This window comes from Zophobas morio, unplaced genomic scaffold (genome assembly GCF_036711695.1).
Source record: "Zophobas morio isolate AGI-343-1 ecotype UQ-CSIRO unplaced genomic scaffold, CSIRO_AGI_Zmor_V1 ptg000023l, whole genome shotgun sequence".
Classification (NCBI taxonomy): domain Eukaryota; kingdom Metazoa; phylum Arthropoda; class Insecta; order Coleoptera; family Tenebrionidae; genus Zophobas; species Zophobas morio.
In genome coordinates this window covers 15,233,214-15,251,159 of record NW_026972128.1, presented here as the reverse complement: position 1 = coordinate 15,251,159, position 17,946 = coordinate 15,233,214, and the positions used below count along the sequence as shown (strand labels likewise).

Below are 17,946 nucleotides of genomic sequence, written 5' to 3'. Positions count from 1 at the left end.
TCCATGCTCTGCAGTTTTAACCTTACGTAATATTTTATTTGCACAAGTTTTATTTCACACCAGATCTTTTGTTTTTATAAATCTTTGCTGTTTTTTTATTTTGTAAATATTTGGTTGATTAATGCTTTCATCATAAATTGTCTGATATCCAATCTTAATCTCAGATAAGAATTATTTGTTGTTTAAAATTTCACAAGATTGTATGGCGAATTTAAATGTTAATTGCTCTTTTGAAACTTTGACACTTGTTCAGTTGTAGTTTAATATCAGTTATAAGTTATAAGATTTGAACATATAAATGGAATTGAGGTTAATAAATAACACAGAAACACGTGGCGGAAGCGGAGTGCGTGGTTCCTAGTCGAGCTGGCGCGATAAATCTGCACAAAAGACACATGCTTGCACATCAGAGGCGGCCGAGATGACGTAACACTGTCGACTTGACCCAATAGTCGAGACCCATCTGCGAGTTTGCGACCGTTGTTTTTGTTAAATTTGTGATATTCGAATATTTGTATTGATTCAAAACGTTTAATTCGATTTCATTCCAAGTCATTCAAAGTTTTTTTTTGGAGCTGAGCATTAAGGGGTGTCCTCACCCGACACAACTTAGTCGCAGCTTTTTTTTTGTCAATGGAGGAATAATTGTGTCCTCCATAAATTTCGTGTTTTATTTAGCTGTACTTTTCCAACCTTGAGGTCCACCATTTGCATCTGAACGCATCCCGCCATTTTTCAAAAACACAACGTAGGTTTCATTTTATTGGACGATCACAACCGAGCCAAATTTTTGAATTTCGAATTTTTCGCGGGCTTTTCATTTTTTTACATGTCAATTTAAGGCGGGATGTTTGGGTTATCACAACATCGTAACAATTTGCTTCAAGAAATGTCTTCAAAATTTTAAATACTTCGTATTTTTTAGGCAGATTTCAAATAAAACATTGCTTTGGTTTTAGTACTTTTATTGAATCTTTTACAAAAATTCAAACTGACTGTACAGAGTTTACACAATAAAAAAAATATAATAACAATTCTTGAACAACAATTTTATAATACTCATCTTAAGGTCAATAATTATTTTTGATTCTACCTACTCTACAAATTGCAGTTTATCACACTATTAAAATCTTTATCACATTGTTACTAAGTAGAATTAAGAATCCCATTCGTAGCAGCCTGATTTTCAACAAGAACTTAATATCCAAGAAGTAAATTCAATATTTTATTACAATGAAGAAGATTAGCACCTAATAATATAGTCCCCGTACTGAGAAGTATTCTTAAAATAACGAAAGTCATCTACGCTTTGTCACAATTTTATAACATTACTATTACTCTTTTAGGTCGTTAATACAAAACGGCTTGCAGAAAAACAGACTACTTAATCCTATGCTACTGTTGCAACATTTAGCCTTAGCGCCACACGGAAGTTTTGATATATTAACCCGTTTAGTACCTATATTTTATATAATATTCATTGCATCCACCCACGAAACCGAAAATGTGCACACAAAAAAATCTATTTCTTGAGATTGCTCTTCCACTTTTTAACTTCTTTATTGTATATTTGTGGTGCAATAACTTCGTCATGTATATATACAACCTCGACCAAAAACTTGAAAACACTAACGCAAAGTAAACCTACACTCGTTTTTTGCCCATTTTCTTAATAAATTCGAGAATATTTACGTTACATGTATGCGTTTCCATTTTGGCGAAGTGTACATTCTAAATAAGCATTTTTTGGTAAATTTTAAAGCTTAAATACACATGTATATCCCCACCAAGCTTAGTTATCGTGTAATCATTACAACTATGGTTATTACAATAAAAGCGAAAAAATAATTCAATGAAGGCCGTTCCACCTAGTATGATTAAATCTTAATCCACGATTTCTCTGCAGAGAAACAACTAGTGAAGTAATCAAATATAAATAATTATAAATTCAATAATATACAACTGGGTGCAAATGACCGTGATACAGTCTATAAATACCTGATACATTTTTTTCTTATTTTGTCTTATTAAATCAGAAATAAATAAATAACCATAAAATAACTTTAACAATTGCTACAATGACGCTTGCTTTTCCCACACTTCAATAAACTAGTAATTTTTTAAAATAATTGTTAATAAATAGGCGACAGTGAGTCACTCAACGGGAAAGTGGCTAAAATTCAGTATGGCCGATCATAAGGCAGTAATCATGATGTTCCATACTTCCCATTTTCAAAAACACCTTTTCTGAAAAACGGTGAAAAACTAATTAAGGCCACTTTAGTAACAGGTCCACCGTAGGCCAGCGGACATGATGGAAGATTTTTACAGGTATCTATCAGTCGTCTTAAATAAAATTCTAGTTGACGTTTGCGCGATTTTGCTACAGTTTCGCTATTGGCAAAAAGTTGCTTGGAAGGGAAAGGAATCGTTGACACTTTTTCACCATATCGGGCTTTCATGGCGATGTGGAGATCCCTGAATCGGCTATATCTTCGTAAAATACTCCAACGGTCATCATTGGTACAGATTCGAACTTCATATTCATAATGTGTTTTTGTACCTGCACCTCTTAGGCAATAACTGCTAATGGTAACGATGGCGTCATTGTCAGACTCTGGAAGTGTTTTGTTTGGTAACAAAAATCAGATCATCATTTTATTAATTACCTGACGCAATAGAAGGCATTGAGCGATGAAGGCCATAATTGTAAGGCGATAATCTGTGGTTGTAACCCTAAAGAAAAAAATGCTACTAGTACCTTATGTTCAAACAAATCTAAACACTATTTAACGTGTCTGACAAAAATATGTACAAATCTGGACAAATCAACTTAGGTAATGTTTGTAATATCAAAGCATACCCAAAAAGAAAAACACGTCTCCAAAAAAAAAAAGATATTTTCGCCAAAGACCCACATAAGCATAAAAAAAAATCATTTATCTGAGGGTTATGTTAAAACCACAAAACCTATACATTACAACATCTATATCATATAAGCTCTTCTCATTTGTATTGTAATTCATTCTAAAGCATTCTTTTTTACCCACAATTACAAGGAAAAGTTTAGTAATTTTGTTAAGTTCCTTCATGGCGAAGTTATTACAGAGAAAAAATTATAGCGAAATTCTAAAGTCTTAGTACTTATGTGTATGTTCTATTAAACACATCAAGAATGCCTTATCTAATTAGGGCTATTAACCAAAATCTGCTAAAAACTTTTAAAAATATTTAAACAAAATAGGTACCTGTAAACTTGGGGAGTAGAGAGCTGAGGTCGACCCGGTATGCACTGGTTTCACTGGACTGGGACTTTCACTATCAACATCTTGTAAAGGGTGTTCAGAAGCGGGTGAAAGCACCGAACTAGAGCCACACTTTAACGACATGTATTGCCTTTGCAGTTCTTGCAAAATCTAAGTAAAATCTATTAATATTTAACAGATACACAAAGAAAATAGGTCTTACAGCAATCTGAGCGTCTATGTGAGACTTTGTACAACCGGCATCCAAACTTCTCAATATGATTTGTTTCTGTTGCAATACCTTCTGACTCAACCTACGCAAGATTTCGGAATCTTTCCGCTTTTTTCTGATTACAGGTGAATGATTTTCGACGGAACTTGTTGACTGTGAGTCGCTTATCACCTGGTTACGATTAAAATACAAAATATGATAAGATAAGGATGGACGCAATATAGACAATACCTTGTATTCCTCATTACTTGATAAATCGCTTTCATCTTGCACTCTTGGGGACTGCCGTAATTCGACTCCACTATCACTCATTAAGCAATCCACATTATTTACTAATGGGGGTGAACAAACACTCGTCGCTGTGTGGTATGTATCACTGCTCAAAGTACTACCTTTTTCAAAACTGCTTGTATAATTAGTACCACAAGAATCGGGACTATCAATAGCATGAATTTGTTTCAAATTCAATTTTAATCTAAATCAAGTATTTAAATACTTTATTTTATCAATATAAACGACTTACCCTTGCTTCTTTCGTTCAATTTTATCCAGTTCGTCTTTTGTACGTGAGGCTAAAGATTGCTTAAGGTCTTGAAGGTGTTCATTTTGTGTGCTATTATCAAGTAATGCTTGCTGATCAATTAAATCTAATAATTTTTTATCCAACATTTCTACCGTTCTTCGTCTTTCAGACAGTGCTTCTACTCTATTATCTAACGTTGCTTGTAGTTCAGCCAATTCCTTTCTCTAAAAATAAGCTTGAGATATAATTTTCTCAATATAGTGCTTCTTACATGTTGAACAACTATATCTTGGATAAGTGAAGGTCCTTTGACAGAATTCAATACATCTATTAAAATATCAGACTCTGCATCTGTAAGTGTACTATTTTCTGATTTCATCACTAACTCCTAAAAATTCGTAATGTGATATACTCTTTTATCGCACACACAAATATAGAAAATGTAAATAAACAGAAGGTAAAATAAAAACAACAAAAAAAATACCTGAAAAATTCTTTTGGCTTGAGGATTAGGAAAGGTAAAATCATTTGCATGTGAAGTAATAAACTGACAAACATTATTCAACTTAATAAAAATATTAGCTTTAAAATCTTGCAATTGTTCAAATTCCTGGTTTATCTATGGGAAGAAAGTAAAATAAAACAAAAATGGATGAAAACTTGTACCACGCTTACTTCGCCCCATATTTTATGTCTTTCACGCTCCAATTCCTCCCGTCGCACAATTAACTCTTTCTCTTTTTCTTTCAATTCGAGTTCACGTTGCTGTTGTTGTACAGTTAAATTGTGCCAATCTTCTTGCAACTGACGTGTCTGCAATGACTTCTACATACCTCAAAATTCAAAATTGAAATAATACCTGACGCGCATGCTCTTGATGCATTAAAGCTTTTTCAGCCTCCAATTTAGCTTGAGCTTCTCGTAAAGTTCTGCGCTTTTTCTCAAATTCTTCTTGTTCCTTTTCAAACACTTCCTTCTCTTTTTCTAAATTAAGTCTCTGAATTTCAATATCGCTTTTTTCATCATCTTGACCACTGAAAATTATCATCAAAGTAACTTATTTAGAGGTTACTTTATTACTTGCGGTTGTAAATTTTCCATGGAAATCGCTAAATCAGGTGTTGACCAACTAAGTAAACTCAATCGCGATAAGTTGTAGGTCCGTTCCCCTTTACGCAACTCAGCTGCTTCAGCTGGATCATTAAAACTTAAAACAATATTATGATAACGCAAACACGTTATTTTTAGTTACTTACCGAAAGACATGCGCTTTGCCAAGGAAAATAATGCACCCTTGAGAGAGTCTGGCAGGAGCTTCAATAAGAACATTATTCAACATAACATACGCGCCTGGATTGGGAACCAAGGTTGCTATCCCCTTTTGAAAAGTAATAGTGCAATGTTGAGGCTCCATCCCAGCTCCTTTAAGTTCTATATCTTGTTTCACATCTGCATCTTCTGTTCCTATAGTTGTTTGTCCTTCCTACAAACAATAACATTTGTACAAGTTATTAAAACTGTGTCAAAAAATACTTTTAAATGGTATAAAGTAACACCAGTACTAAGTGGATCATCATCAATTGCCACTAAATGGGGACTATCTGAATCTAAAACCACTCCAGGTCCTGCTTTGCGAAGCCCTAAGGCCCTTTGCTCTCGTAGAATAGCTTGAGCTTCTCGCCACTTTCCAGCCCATTCTTCAGTCAATTCCTGAAGTTTTATTTTATTTTATAAACTGTGAATGTCTCTTACTACAATCTTACTTTCTCTCTGGCTTCTTTTTCATGTAATTGTGCTAACATGTCAGTTCTTTGTTCACTAAACATTAAAGCTTTAAGTTTACTAATTTCATTGCGCAATTCTCTAATGAGTTTAACATTTGGATCTTCATTGACTGTTGGTTTATTAATGATATTTTTAGCTCTATTGGCGTATCTTAGAGTACTTAAAGTTTCACCATAATTGCAGTCTTAGGAAAAAATAACGTTCTGATAAATACTTTTTTGCACTTTATACATACCAGCAGGGCTGATTGTGGCTATCATTATTGTTTTTGAGTTACCACCTAAACTGTCTTTTAGGAGCCAAGTGAGGACGGAATCTCGATAAGGAATAAAAAATGATTTTCTTTGACCACTTGTATCCACAGACAATTCAGCTAAAGCAGATATCACAGAACCTAAAGTGACAAGTGACTTATTGATATGTGCCCCCTCTTTTAATCTTTGACCGGTTGCCCCTGTAGCATCTGCTCTTTCACTACCTGCTAAATCTACTAAATGAATCTAAAATAACAACTACCATATACAACTGTTGTAAAACAAGATGAATGAAACAACCTTTGAAACTGTTTCACTAGGTACACCATCACAATAACCCGCTTGGACAAAAGTTATTGTAAAAATGGCATGACTTCTGCTGCTTACATCATTCATATTTGTTGCAGCAGTTGTCCTATGTGAATTACCCCTGTAACAAACAGTCATTTCTGTTTTTCTTGTCATTTATGTGAAACCAGTACCTATTCATGCACTCCTGAATATGTCCATAATTTGTGACTAAACATGTAGTTAATCCCTGTACATAGGGGCCCTTTTTTGGGTGTTCTCTCACTTTTAATGATGCACTATCTCGACCTCTTAACAAATCAGCAACTCTCTCTTGATAAATTTCAAGATAACTGACCTGAACACGATGAGTGGTTCCTCTTTTTGAGTTTTCTGACATTCTATCAAATAAAGCTTTACATATTCTTGGAATTAGACCCTGGTTGTCCTACAAAGCTAAAATATATTTTTTTATACAAAAATACTACAAACATCACATACAGGAGAACCCATCATTGTGAACGTTTTTCCACTACCAGTTTGCCCATAAGCAAATACACATGCGTTATAGCCCTCAAATGCACAGTCCACAACCTCTGTGCCTAAATCATTATATACTCTTTCTTGAGATGCGAAATTTGGCGACTTTTCGTCATGTGACCAATAGGAGTAATCAAAAGCAAATTCCTTATATCTAATGCTTTCATCTCGAGTATTTGCCTTCAATTTGTTTAATTACGGTACACAAAAAAATTGCGTTATGAAACTTACCTTGCAATTTAATATTCCTGTCGTCTTTCCGCTCATCTGAATAATTAATTTTGTATCCATATCAAGCTCCCTAAAATATAAAAATTTAAGTTCATTGCTCTATGTGCATCGAACCATGGGATTTTGTTTTAAATTACCTTTGATTAAAGGGCCTTACTCTTACTGCTACTTTCACTGAAGCCATTGTGTCGTATATAGTATTTTAGCGTGACTAAATTGATATCATTTTTTTTTTTACAATGAAGAAACTACGCAGGAGAGATTGCACTAATTTGTTTTCATTTTACCTGTCATTCTTTCACTGACGCCATCATTGTATTTCTTGACGTTTTAACAGGTCTACCAACAAAGAGGTCATTTCTCTTTAGGATTTTTAGCTACAGATGCCACAGCTATAAAATATCCCCACTGTGCTAAAAATGTGTGTTCTTGAGTTCTTGAATAATAGATATACCAGAGATAAGATATACTGTGGTTCTTCTCTACAAGCATTTTTTTAACATCTGTCCATCATTTGATTGTTTGAAATCTTAATAGTGTTATAGGTTATGATTACAAAATTTGAGGATTTTAAATTTAGTAATTCTAAACTTTTACAAAAGAATGTAAAAGTGTATTCAGTGAAAATACCCTATATACCATTATTATAGAAAATTCAAACGAAATTAATACAGACATAACAGAATGGAGAATAATTCAGAAGACGAAAATTCCGACAACGGATTACAAATCGTAATAGAAAGTCCTAAACCAAAAAAGAGAAGTAAAAAGACACTTGATGAAACTGATAAACGAATAATTGAAACGGTGGAAAAAGATTTGGAAGAAAATTTAGAAGAAAAAGCCGCCAAAGCAAACTTAACAGCAAAGCATGTGAAAAATATCATTAAAGAAGTTGTTACCAATGAACATGTTTTGGCTTTGGTTAGACACGCTGAAAATCCAAACAATAGTGATGAGCCTATTACTGTGTATGAACCAAAATACACACGTGCCAAAACAAAGTAGGTATTTAATTTTTATTTTTTATGCAGAAGTTAACATTTGTTTTAGGCAATTATTATCTACCAATGTACAGCAAAAATTTTTGCCATGGGTGACACCAGTAAAGCCAGTGTCAGAGGTTCAAAGGCTGTTCACCGAAGAATTACAAGAAGATTCATCTGGAGATGAATATGTTCCAGAAAGCCCTAGTAAAAATTCATCTTTTGACAGCCAGTTGGATACATCACACTGTACGATCAAAAATGATGAAGGGGCAAATATTGCTCTTCGAACTAGATCAAAATTGTGTTTAAGTCATACACCTTTGGAAGTAATTGAAGAAGCATTTATGCCCCCTGACATAACTACTGATATGTATGATATGGATTGTGATGATGATGTGTGGAAGGAATTCTTGAAAACATTTACAAGACCGTTAGATGAGGTTACTAAAGCAGCAGAAGATGAAGACCATGATCCAGAATATAATGTTTTGGCAGATGAAGAAATTGATAAAGGTAAGTAGTTGCTTTTTTGACTTGATTTTATTTTTTAACTGTTTTAAATTGCAGTGGACAGGGAAGAATTAAGGGCAGACAGAGCAGTTACAGTTTCTCGAAAAGAGCTTAACCGTTTGATGGCAGAGCTATTTGAGTTTGCAGATATTTATGAATCGAACAAATTGACTGAAAAAAACGCAGCAAGCAACAATTTGCCTTTAGATCAGAGTGGAGAAGGAGTTGAAAATGAGAACAGTTCACACTCTGATTCAGACAATGACCCTAATATTTCAATAAAAAAATATCAAATATCAATATTAACACAACAGATAAGACAACATGTGCAGATGCTAACTCAGAGTTTTTTGTTGTCTTATGAACATCCAGAATTTTCTGATCAAGCTTTTAAATATAAAGAAATGCTGGTAAGTTTCTTTTGATTAATAAAAGAGTGCTTCATTTTTATGATATTTTTTGTAGAATGAGATGGTTGCAGAGACTAAAATAAAAGATAATTCTGTTTATGATGTAATAAATTTAAAACCTGCAATGAATTTAATAAGTGGTTGGGAAAAATTATTCATGTCAGGGAATGAAGAAGTTAGAGAATGTATAAGGTTTGTACTAAATGTGTGTGTATTTATTAGTACAACTGTTGTATTTGTAGATATGTCGATAAAGTAATTAGTGAGTCGTAAGTATTACAACAGTTTGAGTTTTTTTTTTTATCTAGCAGTATTCTTATAGAATAGAGGCAAGGTTATCAGGAAGGGAATATATTGTAACATTTCCACCACTTTTAATGAAAACTGTTTCCAGTAGCGACGTTTTTATTTATCCAAATTTACTTCCAAGAATACCTTTCAAATCATTACATGTTAGAGGCTCATACAAATTTTTTACGCGCGGCGAGGAAAAGTAAAATATTTCTGAATAATTTTTTCAACTATTAAACTAATTTTAATTTTAGTTTGATCGCGTTGTTCCTAGAACAAGCACTCCCATACTTAAGACAAGATCCTTTTTACTTAACATATCAAAAGAAAATTAATATGGAACGTGTTTGTCAATTGATGTCTCAAATATTAATACCAAATGTGAGATCCACAAAACTTGTAAGACATATTAGAAACAGAAAACATCCAAGTAGTGACGAAAATCCAATACAATTTCTGTATCGTACTAAAAAGGCACCTCCCAGTGTTCATTATGTGGCTCCTATGGATGCTGAAAGTGTGTTACCACCTTGCAAGCAAAAGCCAGAGTTGTTGCCATACCTATGGCGGAAGTTTATCTATCCAGACGAAAAGGTATGTTTTTTTTGTTTTAAATTGTTGCTTGTTTTTTTTTTTATTTATTAAATTAGATAATGCTTTTTTTGATAGCATAATTTGAAAGTTGGCAAAAACAGTGAAAATGTGTTAGAGAGCAAAAAAATCCGGTTGCCAATTTTGATCTAAGAACTATTCCTCCACTTTTATATAAAGCAAATAATTCACTAACAATTTGATAAGCAGATGAAAATATTTTAGTTTTGGCCAGGTTTTGGATTTATTGTATGTAAATTATAACCAATGGCAATTTTAAGTAATGGGATTTCCGTTATTATTTGAATTGTCATTTGTCAGTTTGGAAATGGCGTTGTTTTGTCAACATCGATTGTCGTTGCAATTATGTGATATCTATAAATACGATGAACTGCAGTTATTTATTGATTGTGACTTTATTTTAAAACAGAATTATACTTTATATAACTTTCAACTTTTTTTTAGAATGAATCGAGATTTATATCCGATCAGTCGTACAGTGGTATTAACAATCGGGTAGTATATCTATCTTATCCATTCATACAACCAGTGATTCAAGCAGTGCCTCAACCCAACATAAATTTTTCAAAACCAACAACTGGTAATAGACGAATATTACCAAAAACTCTTCTACCCATTGTCGCTTGCACTAGAAAAACAAAGCACACTACTGCAAGAAGAAAAAAACTTTTAAAGGGTTATAGTAAAGAAAATAACAATAATATAAGTTCAACTGGCGGAGTTAGTAAATTACAAAGCACGATGTTGCCGGATATGCCCAGTCTCGGTAACACACCATTAAAAAATGACAATTCACAAACAGATGGAACTAGCGTGAAAGACAATACAAATGTGGATGGCAAGAAAGAAGAAAGTTTATCATTCAAGAATATTGCTTCATACTTTCATGCATATGATCCCAACAACCTGAACAAAGCTAGAAGAAATTTTGAAGGTATTAGTGAATTTCGTAATGGTGCAAACCAAACAGATCCTAGTCAGACTGATTCTTCATATTCAAGTGTTCCTAATTCAACAGAGAAGGTAACGTGTTGTTAACATTTCAGTATGTGTACTTTATAAATTCATTCTAGGATAACCCAGATGACATTAATGAGTTAATGAAAGCAAGTGCAACAGTAAAAAATGTAACGAAAAAGAAACCATCAGGAGCAGAGAAAAAACGGACAAAAGTGAGGCGAGAATTTGTGTCTAATCTAATGATGGCTACTCCAGACGATTTACAAACTCAAAATAAAAAAGAAGAATGTAATTTTATTTATACTTTAAAACAATTAGTAACTGAAATTTTTTCAAAGTTTTTGCAGATGCCTTTTTTGACAAACTTAGAGAAACGCTTACGGTGGCAGACTTTGACAAGATGGTTCGTATTTTAGGCCATTATGATGAATCTCGTGGTGAATTTTTACAACTATTTAAAAATGTACAATCTATACTCTTTCCAAAATATGTAGAACTGGCTGAAGAATTTTATCTGTTTCTCACAAAGATTCAAGCTCAGAAGATTGGGCAACTCATGCCGTATTTTCTGATAAAAGATATGGATAGATTTATTAAAAAATTACATGTCTACTTCAAAGATCAACCATCACAGTTAAAAAAAATTATTAAGTGTATAACAGATTTGTCTGAAAATCCTGATATAACAATGGACATTATAAAAACTACTGTAATCCCGTTATTTAAAGGAAATGCAGCTTTAACTGATTGGTTCCTACAAATTTTCCCATGTGAAAGACCACCAAAAATGTATGTAGTTTTTCATCTAGTAATCACGGTTGTGGAGAGGTGGGTTGGGGCACTTCACTCATTTACTCAGAAGTTTGAATCAGTCAAAAGTTCATATGCGCTTTTTGATACTAACTTTTTCACGATAGTGTCCTGACCTATCTAATTTGGCCATGTCAACTACATAGAAAGGTGCATTTTAATAGGTTAACATCAGCTCCTTATGAGGCCATAGACATTTCAAAAGAACTTGCAAGGCAACCTGGTGAAGATATCTGTGAAACAGTTACTTTCCCTGACACAGATGATCCATATGGGGGATCCAACTGTATCTGTCCATGTCACAATGTTGAAAATGTGCAATTTAAATCAAGGTCTCATCACTGTAAGCAGTGTGGCCTAAAGGTATAAGTAACAAAATGCTTTTGAAATGGTTTAAAATTTTTAGTTGTAGTTTATCCAAGGAAAGATATATATTCAAACAGGAAAAGGATTGAGGCCTGCTGTAGTTTCTTTCCTGACAAATTCGGAAAAAGATCATTCCAAACGTCTAGCTGCTGCAGAACGTAAACGTACTGAAGTTAGTCCAAATAAACAAGTTACGTCACCATGTAAGGAGAATCATACAAATGAGGAAGTAAGTTATAATAATATAATAATTTTGGATTTGACCAACTAGATGACATTATGTTGATTTGTTTGAGTTTAGTTTTTGTTTGACCAGGATTGACGGCTATATCTTTTAGATTTAGTTTCGCCATTTTCCGATAGAACGTTCAATCATACAAAATTTCTTTTTACATAAAGTACAAAAATGACGTTTCGAGTTGCATTTTGTCTCTTTTGGTACAGATGGCGCGACAAGCATTTACATTTACAATATTTAAGTAATGTTAATACAATTTTGTAAGACCGACAGTGTCAGTCACCTAAACAGTACTTCCTCGTAAACATTTTAATGTCTAGTAAACATTTTAAAAATCAGTTACAGAATAGTAACGAAAGTGAAGACGACGAAAATAAAAAAAAGAATCAAAAGACCAAAACGCCACGAAAACGTAAAATTAAGGATGGAAGTAAACCTAATGTGAAAGAATCCAAAAAGTCAGTTTCTAAAACTTGTGGAAAAATAAAGTCGGAAACCGCGAAAGGTGCCAAAAGTTCACCAAAACGACAAAGCAAAAAACGACCTATTACAAAAAAAACTCCGGAAACCAAGCCTGGTTCGAGTTTGGGGCAACAGAAACGACCAGCGGAAGAACAAGAGATAGAATATTCTGAACCTCCTGAACATGCCGAATTGAAAGTAAGTTCTGACCATAGTGGAGAATCTGGAAGTGGTAAGTTGCAGTCAGTATTTTTTTTTGAAATCTTGATTTATGTTTTTAGTTGCAGAGTTTTTTGAGTCTTCACAGGATATTACCAATACAGATGAAGATTCTGATGATTTAGCAAACGTTCAGTTGACGCGGCAAAATGCGTCATGGACGAGAGAAGAAGATAAAATTATTCTGCAAGCATTTCGACAAAGTAATAATAATGAGGAAACATTTAAACAAATTTCCAAAGTGCTGCAGAATAGGTCAGTGGTAGAAATAAAAAGTAGGTTTCATAAATTAATGAGTTTGTTACAAGAAATGGCCGCGAATTCAAATTCATAAAATACGTTGTAATTTTTAACGTTTTGTCTACTGCTAAGTAAATAACAATGCGAAGTAGTTTGTTTATGTTAATTGATATAAATGTTAAAAAAAGCGACCTAAGGATGAGAGTTTATTTTATTAAAAACCCGGATCCCACATTGTTGTTTGACGTTCCATTTTAATTTGATAGCATATAATAGAATCGCCTGGTTCAAACGTTATCGTTTTATCTAGCAATTGCAACCCACACTCGGTGTTGGTTTTAATAGTATCTACTTCGTCCTTTAGGTGTCTCATGGATGACAGCTGACCTAAAAATAATTCAAATTAAACCAAAACTTATAAATAGTAATACATACCAATGTGTATTATACTGTTATTTCGTATCACTTTATACATTGCAGATTTCCTTAGAGTGCCTTTAACGCATCTACAACCCGCCACAGGATTTTTTTTCTTTCCTTGATTAACTTCAAATTGTTGTAAAACGGTTGCTTCTCCCACTACTTCCTCTACTTCTTTCTCAGGCAATCTTTTATTAATTTCTTCTTTAACGTCATCTACTAATTTATATATGACGTTATAAAACTTTATTTGGACTCCTGCATTCTCAGCTAAGTCCATGATGTTGGGATTGCAATTTACGTTAAAAGCGTAAATGATTCCTTTAAAAATTTGTGCTAACTCTACGTCAGTTTCACTTACAGATCCCACTCCATAGTGAACTAAATCCATTTTACACCCATCTTGATCATATGTATCCAACGCATTTAAAACTGCTTCCAAAGTTCCATCAACATCACTCTTCAAAATTACGTTTAAAGCTGGTGTTGGATCATCGTCTGTAATAATCGAGAAAAAATAAATATTTACTATTTTCTTACACCTTTGTTTAATCTAAACGTAAATATCTTGTCTTTTTAGTCAGCAAAAAAGGTCTCCCTTTTCTGTCTGTCTGTCCGTCCGTCCGTCTGTCTGCCGTCACGGATTTTTGTTAGACAGATTATCTCCGAAAGTATTGGGCTGATTGTTTTCAAATTTTGTATTTATATTAGGAATATCATGTAGATGGTAAAACGCTAACCAAAATTTGTCTAATCATCCCCACCAATAATGTGATGACGTCACTTCAAAATTGTACATAGTAAATTAAATGGGTTTTAAATTGTTTAAAATAACACAGTCCTACACGTGTAAAGTCCCTGCCATTTCTATTGAAACACCACTTGTTAATCGTAAATTTGGCAACGTTCATATTCAGACAATTTTCTAACTAAAAACCGTTGTCAATCAACCGAAAGCTGTTACCAATTGCTAATTTTTAAGCGAAATCAACAGGTGGTGTTTCAATAGAAATGGAAAAAACAATAGTTTATGACTTCGTGTTGAGTTTTTACCCGAAACGTCCAGATTTTTGGAAAAAAACAAAATTATAAAACATTTTGCAATTCAACTTTGAATCTGCAAAACCGAATATTTTGAAATCTTGCAGATGTTTTAAGGTTATGATACGCATGATAAATTTTTAATCAAAATATATTTACTTATCCCCTCCAAAAAATTGATGACGTCAGCTCAAAATTTTGCCGAATAAATCCTATCTAAATTGTAGAAAATACGATGAGTCAATACTTGTGATTTATCACTGAACTCATATTGGGTAACTTTTTATTAACTAAAATGTATCTGTTTATCAACCCCAAAAAATTGATTAGGGATTTACTTATACAGGATGACAAAAAAATTAATGAATGCGTGAAATGAATATTTATTCTCGAAAATATGAGAATACACTCGTCTTTATAACAATAAAATATTATTTTATTGTTATAAAGACCTTATCATTGATAAGGTAAGAATTACAATAATAAAATTTACAATATTTTGTTCAATTGAGGCTTATTAATAATTTTAGTCATCTGTTTTGAGACGATAAATTATTTAAAATCAAACAAATGTCTACGTGACATTCTTCCGATGTATAAACATAAACATTTTAAACACTACGCATATTGCTCAGATACCACTATTCCCGTTGATAATGTGCTGTAAATATATGTGTGGTATATTTGTGCAGAGACGGTTTATACGGATATGCTTGTGATGCTGGACCATCAGGCCCCCGAAGTTAAAGGACCCCTTCTGGCCTAAATGTAACGGAAAATAAAATTTGTTTTTAATTTGGTTATTACAAAAATACGATTTCGTATTTCGTCTTCGACTAATTTATGACTTGTAGCCAGGCAGCCACCTGCACAAAGAGCTGCCGCCTGAGTTTTGTTTACAGTATCGTTTCTCATTCTTATTTTGCTTTTTTTTTATCGTTCAATAAAATATACCGTACAATTCTGAAATTATTGCATTTGCATTCATATTTTTTTGATTTTCTTATACAGGGTGATGCAAAAAAAAAAAAGTCGGTTATTTCCACGAAATTACCTTTAGGAATTTCTGGTTTTCGAGGGCCATCATTTTTAAGTTTGTACCTTCCCAAACTTCTCTTCAGTTTTAACCTCTCATAGTATTCCTTTTCATGATGGGCTCGTTTTTCAGCAATCATAACAGCGTCCTCTTCTAATTTTTCAGCATCAAGTTTATCTTGACGAAATTTCACTACGTCTCTAGCTCGTTTTTCTGTTTCTACTTGCAACACTAATTCGCCTGGAGCAGGTAAGTCTTTCCAACCCTCAATTTCTACAGGATATCCAGGAAAAACTTCTTTCATAACTTTACCTTCAGCATCATGAAGATTTCGAACTTTGCAGAAGGCAGTTCCTGCGACTAGAATATTGCCTTTCGTGAGGATTCCTGAAAATACTCATTTTTAACTTGGTGAAATATTTGTAAAAATTACTAAAATTTCGCAGGATGTTTTATACCTTAATGAACTTTTTAACGCTAACGATTTTTGAAACATTTTTTACTTCTAAGACGACGTGTGTAAAACACACTGATATTTTCACAGTGTAAATCTTTTCTGAAATTTCCTGTTTTAGGTGGTGGGTAAAGTTAAAGCATATTAATTAATTTGTTCAAAAACGACTCATAGAACGTTATGGTAATGTTGCAGTACATACATATATTAAAATTATCCTGACAAACAATTACTAAAAAATGTTTATTGAAGAATACCCTCTTTTATGCATGCATAATTGTTATATATTTCAATGAAGAGGTAAGTTCTTTTAAATAACTCAGCATTTTTTTTTCTTTTAAAATTAGTTAACAAGTTATAGCAAAAAATGTGAATTGCTTACCCCTTTGTACTATACAAGTACACAGTTTTCCTTTATTTGAATCTAATCTGCTTTCAACAACTACAGCTTCAACAGGACCACTAGGATCTGCACCTACTTCAAGCAGTTCTGCTTGTAGAACTAAAGCTTCAGTAAGTAAATTCAGATTTTGCTTTTTTAACGCCGAAATTGGTATAGCTTGAACATCGCCACCCAATTTCTCTATTTGGATACCTGCTTCTACTAACATTTGTTCTGTTCTACCAACGTCTGCTTTTGGAGAATCAATTTTATTTATAGCTACCAGTATAGGTACTGAAAACAGTTGCTTTTATTATTTCTTCACATTCCGCTATTTCAGATATTCACCTTTAGCTTCTCTGGCCATTCGAATTGATTCTAAAGTTTGTTCCATAACTCCATCATCAGCAGCCACAACTAATACCACAATATCTGTTACAAATGCACCTCTAGCTCTCATTGCACTGAAAGCTGCATGTCCTGGAGTATCAAGAAAAGTTATTTTAGCACCTGAATCTAAAGTTACTGAGAAGGCACCAATATGTTGAGTAATACCACCAAATTCTTGTTCTACAACACTAGAATGTCGAAGAGCATCAAGTAAGGTGGTTTTACCGTGGTCAACGTGACCCATTACTGTAACAACTGGAGGTCTGCTTTTTAGTTCAGATTTTGAAGCAGGGGGTCTTGGAAAGACATCTTTGTCCACAATGATCTGTTCTTTGTTATTAGATGGATTTGCTATAATTTTCATTCGACGGCCACTGCGCCTTAGACCCTGCTGAAGATATTTTAAATCACTTATAACAGTTTTTGGACTTTTTATTTCATCAAGAAATATATCTCTAATGTAGTTGAAGTCTTTTTTTAGTACTTTTGCAAGTTCTTCAGCTGTTATATTATTCCACACTTCAACAACTTCTCCTTTAACTTTTGGATACTCAAGAATTCGATTTACTTTCTACAAATATGTTCAATAAGTTTAAGTTTTAACTCTGGTGTTGAATGAACCTTTTCTTCACCTGTTTTTCGTCTCTTCCAAATCACTGAACTTGTATGGAATTTCGCCGCACTTAATTGCCTATATGTTCCTACATTTATAACGTTGCTACATATACTATTAAACGGATAAGAATAAGTACAAAATAATTGAGAATGTTTTAACAAAACCATCAATTTTTGCATTTTCCATATCCGATGACACGTGTAATGCAATTCCATTGACTTGAGGAATGGAGTCAACTCGAAAAACCTTTTGTATAACGCCATGTGCGTAATTATGTAATTTACTCGCTCGAAACCTGCATTTCCTTCGAGATTTTTACTTGTTAAATTAGGTTAAGTAACTTAGGTTATGTTCGAACCACATAATAACCACCGTTACATAAATAGACATCAACTGTTCCTA

At 33.2% G+C, this 17,946-nt stretch overlaps 3 protein-coding genes across 5 annotated transcripts; 1 reads left to right on the top strand and 2 right to left on the bottom strand.

Moving 5' to 3' along the window:
- Positions 1 to 948: 948 nt before the first annotated feature.
- Positions 949 to 7,403, bottom strand: LOC135134484 (kinesin-like protein Klp98A). The gene is made up of 20 exons (XM_064063180.1): positions 7,236 to 7,403; positions 7,099 to 7,168; positions 6,829 to 7,047; positions 6,522 to 6,775; positions 6,340 to 6,469; positions 6,021 to 6,285; positions 5,764 to 5,969; positions 5,534 to 5,710; positions 5,257 to 5,483; positions 5,085 to 5,207; positions 4,860 to 5,034; positions 4,676 to 4,813; positions 4,485 to 4,619; positions 4,272 to 4,388; positions 4,001 to 4,224; positions 3,709 to 3,952; positions 3,469 to 3,648; positions 3,249 to 3,416; positions 2,670 to 2,736; positions 949 to 2,617 (listed from the first exon to the last, which is right to left on the bottom strand). The coding sequence occupies exons 1-20, from the start codon at positions 7,280 to 7,282 to the stop codon at positions 2,208 to 2,210; spliced, it is 3,576 nt and encodes a 1,191-aa protein (XP_063919250.1). The 5' UTR covers positions 7,283 to 7,403; the 3' UTR covers positions 949 to 2,207.
- Positions 7,404 to 7,426: 23 nt separating this feature from the next.
- LOC135134483 (uncharacterized) lies at positions 7,427 to 13,409 on the top strand. Of its 3 annotated transcripts, XM_064063179.1 has the most exons (15): positions 7,427 to 8,102; positions 8,152 to 8,600; positions 8,655 to 9,007; positions 9,063 to 9,199; positions 9,250 to 9,276; positions 9,330 to 9,500; positions 9,553 to 9,892; positions 10,355 to 10,933; positions 10,984 to 11,158; positions 11,209 to 11,307; positions 11,365 to 11,659; positions 11,845 to 12,043; positions 12,093 to 12,275; positions 12,624 to 12,978; positions 13,028 to 13,409. In XM_064063179.1, the coding sequence occupies exons 1-15, from the start codon at positions 7,783 to 7,785 to the stop codon at positions 13,297 to 13,299; spliced, it is 3,954 nt and encodes a 1,317-aa protein (XP_063919249.1). In that variant the 5' UTR covers positions 7,427 to 7,782; the 3' UTR covers positions 13,300 to 13,409. The 3 variants fall into 3 exon arrangements, with proteins under 3 accessions (XP_063919249.1, XP_063919248.1, XP_063919247.1); XM_064063178.1 differs by having other exon boundaries at positions 11,209 to 11,659; positions 13,034 to 13,409; XM_064063177.1 differs by having other exon boundaries at positions 11,209 to 11,659.
- Positions 13,399 to 17,935, bottom strand: LOC135134485 (translation initiation factor IF-2, mitochondrial). Its single transcript, XM_064063181.1, has 6 exons — positions 17,550 to 17,935; positions 16,887 to 17,499; positions 16,539 to 16,832; positions 15,721 to 16,089; positions 13,641 to 14,123; positions 13,399 to 13,592 (listed from the first exon to the last, which is right to left on the bottom strand). The coding sequence occupies exons 1-6, from the start codon at positions 17,805 to 17,807 to the stop codon at positions 13,420 to 13,422; spliced, it is 2,190 nt and encodes a 729-aa protein (XP_063919251.1). The 5' UTR covers positions 17,808 to 17,935; the 3' UTR covers positions 13,399 to 13,419.
- Positions 17,936 to 17,946: the final 11 nt, after the last annotated feature.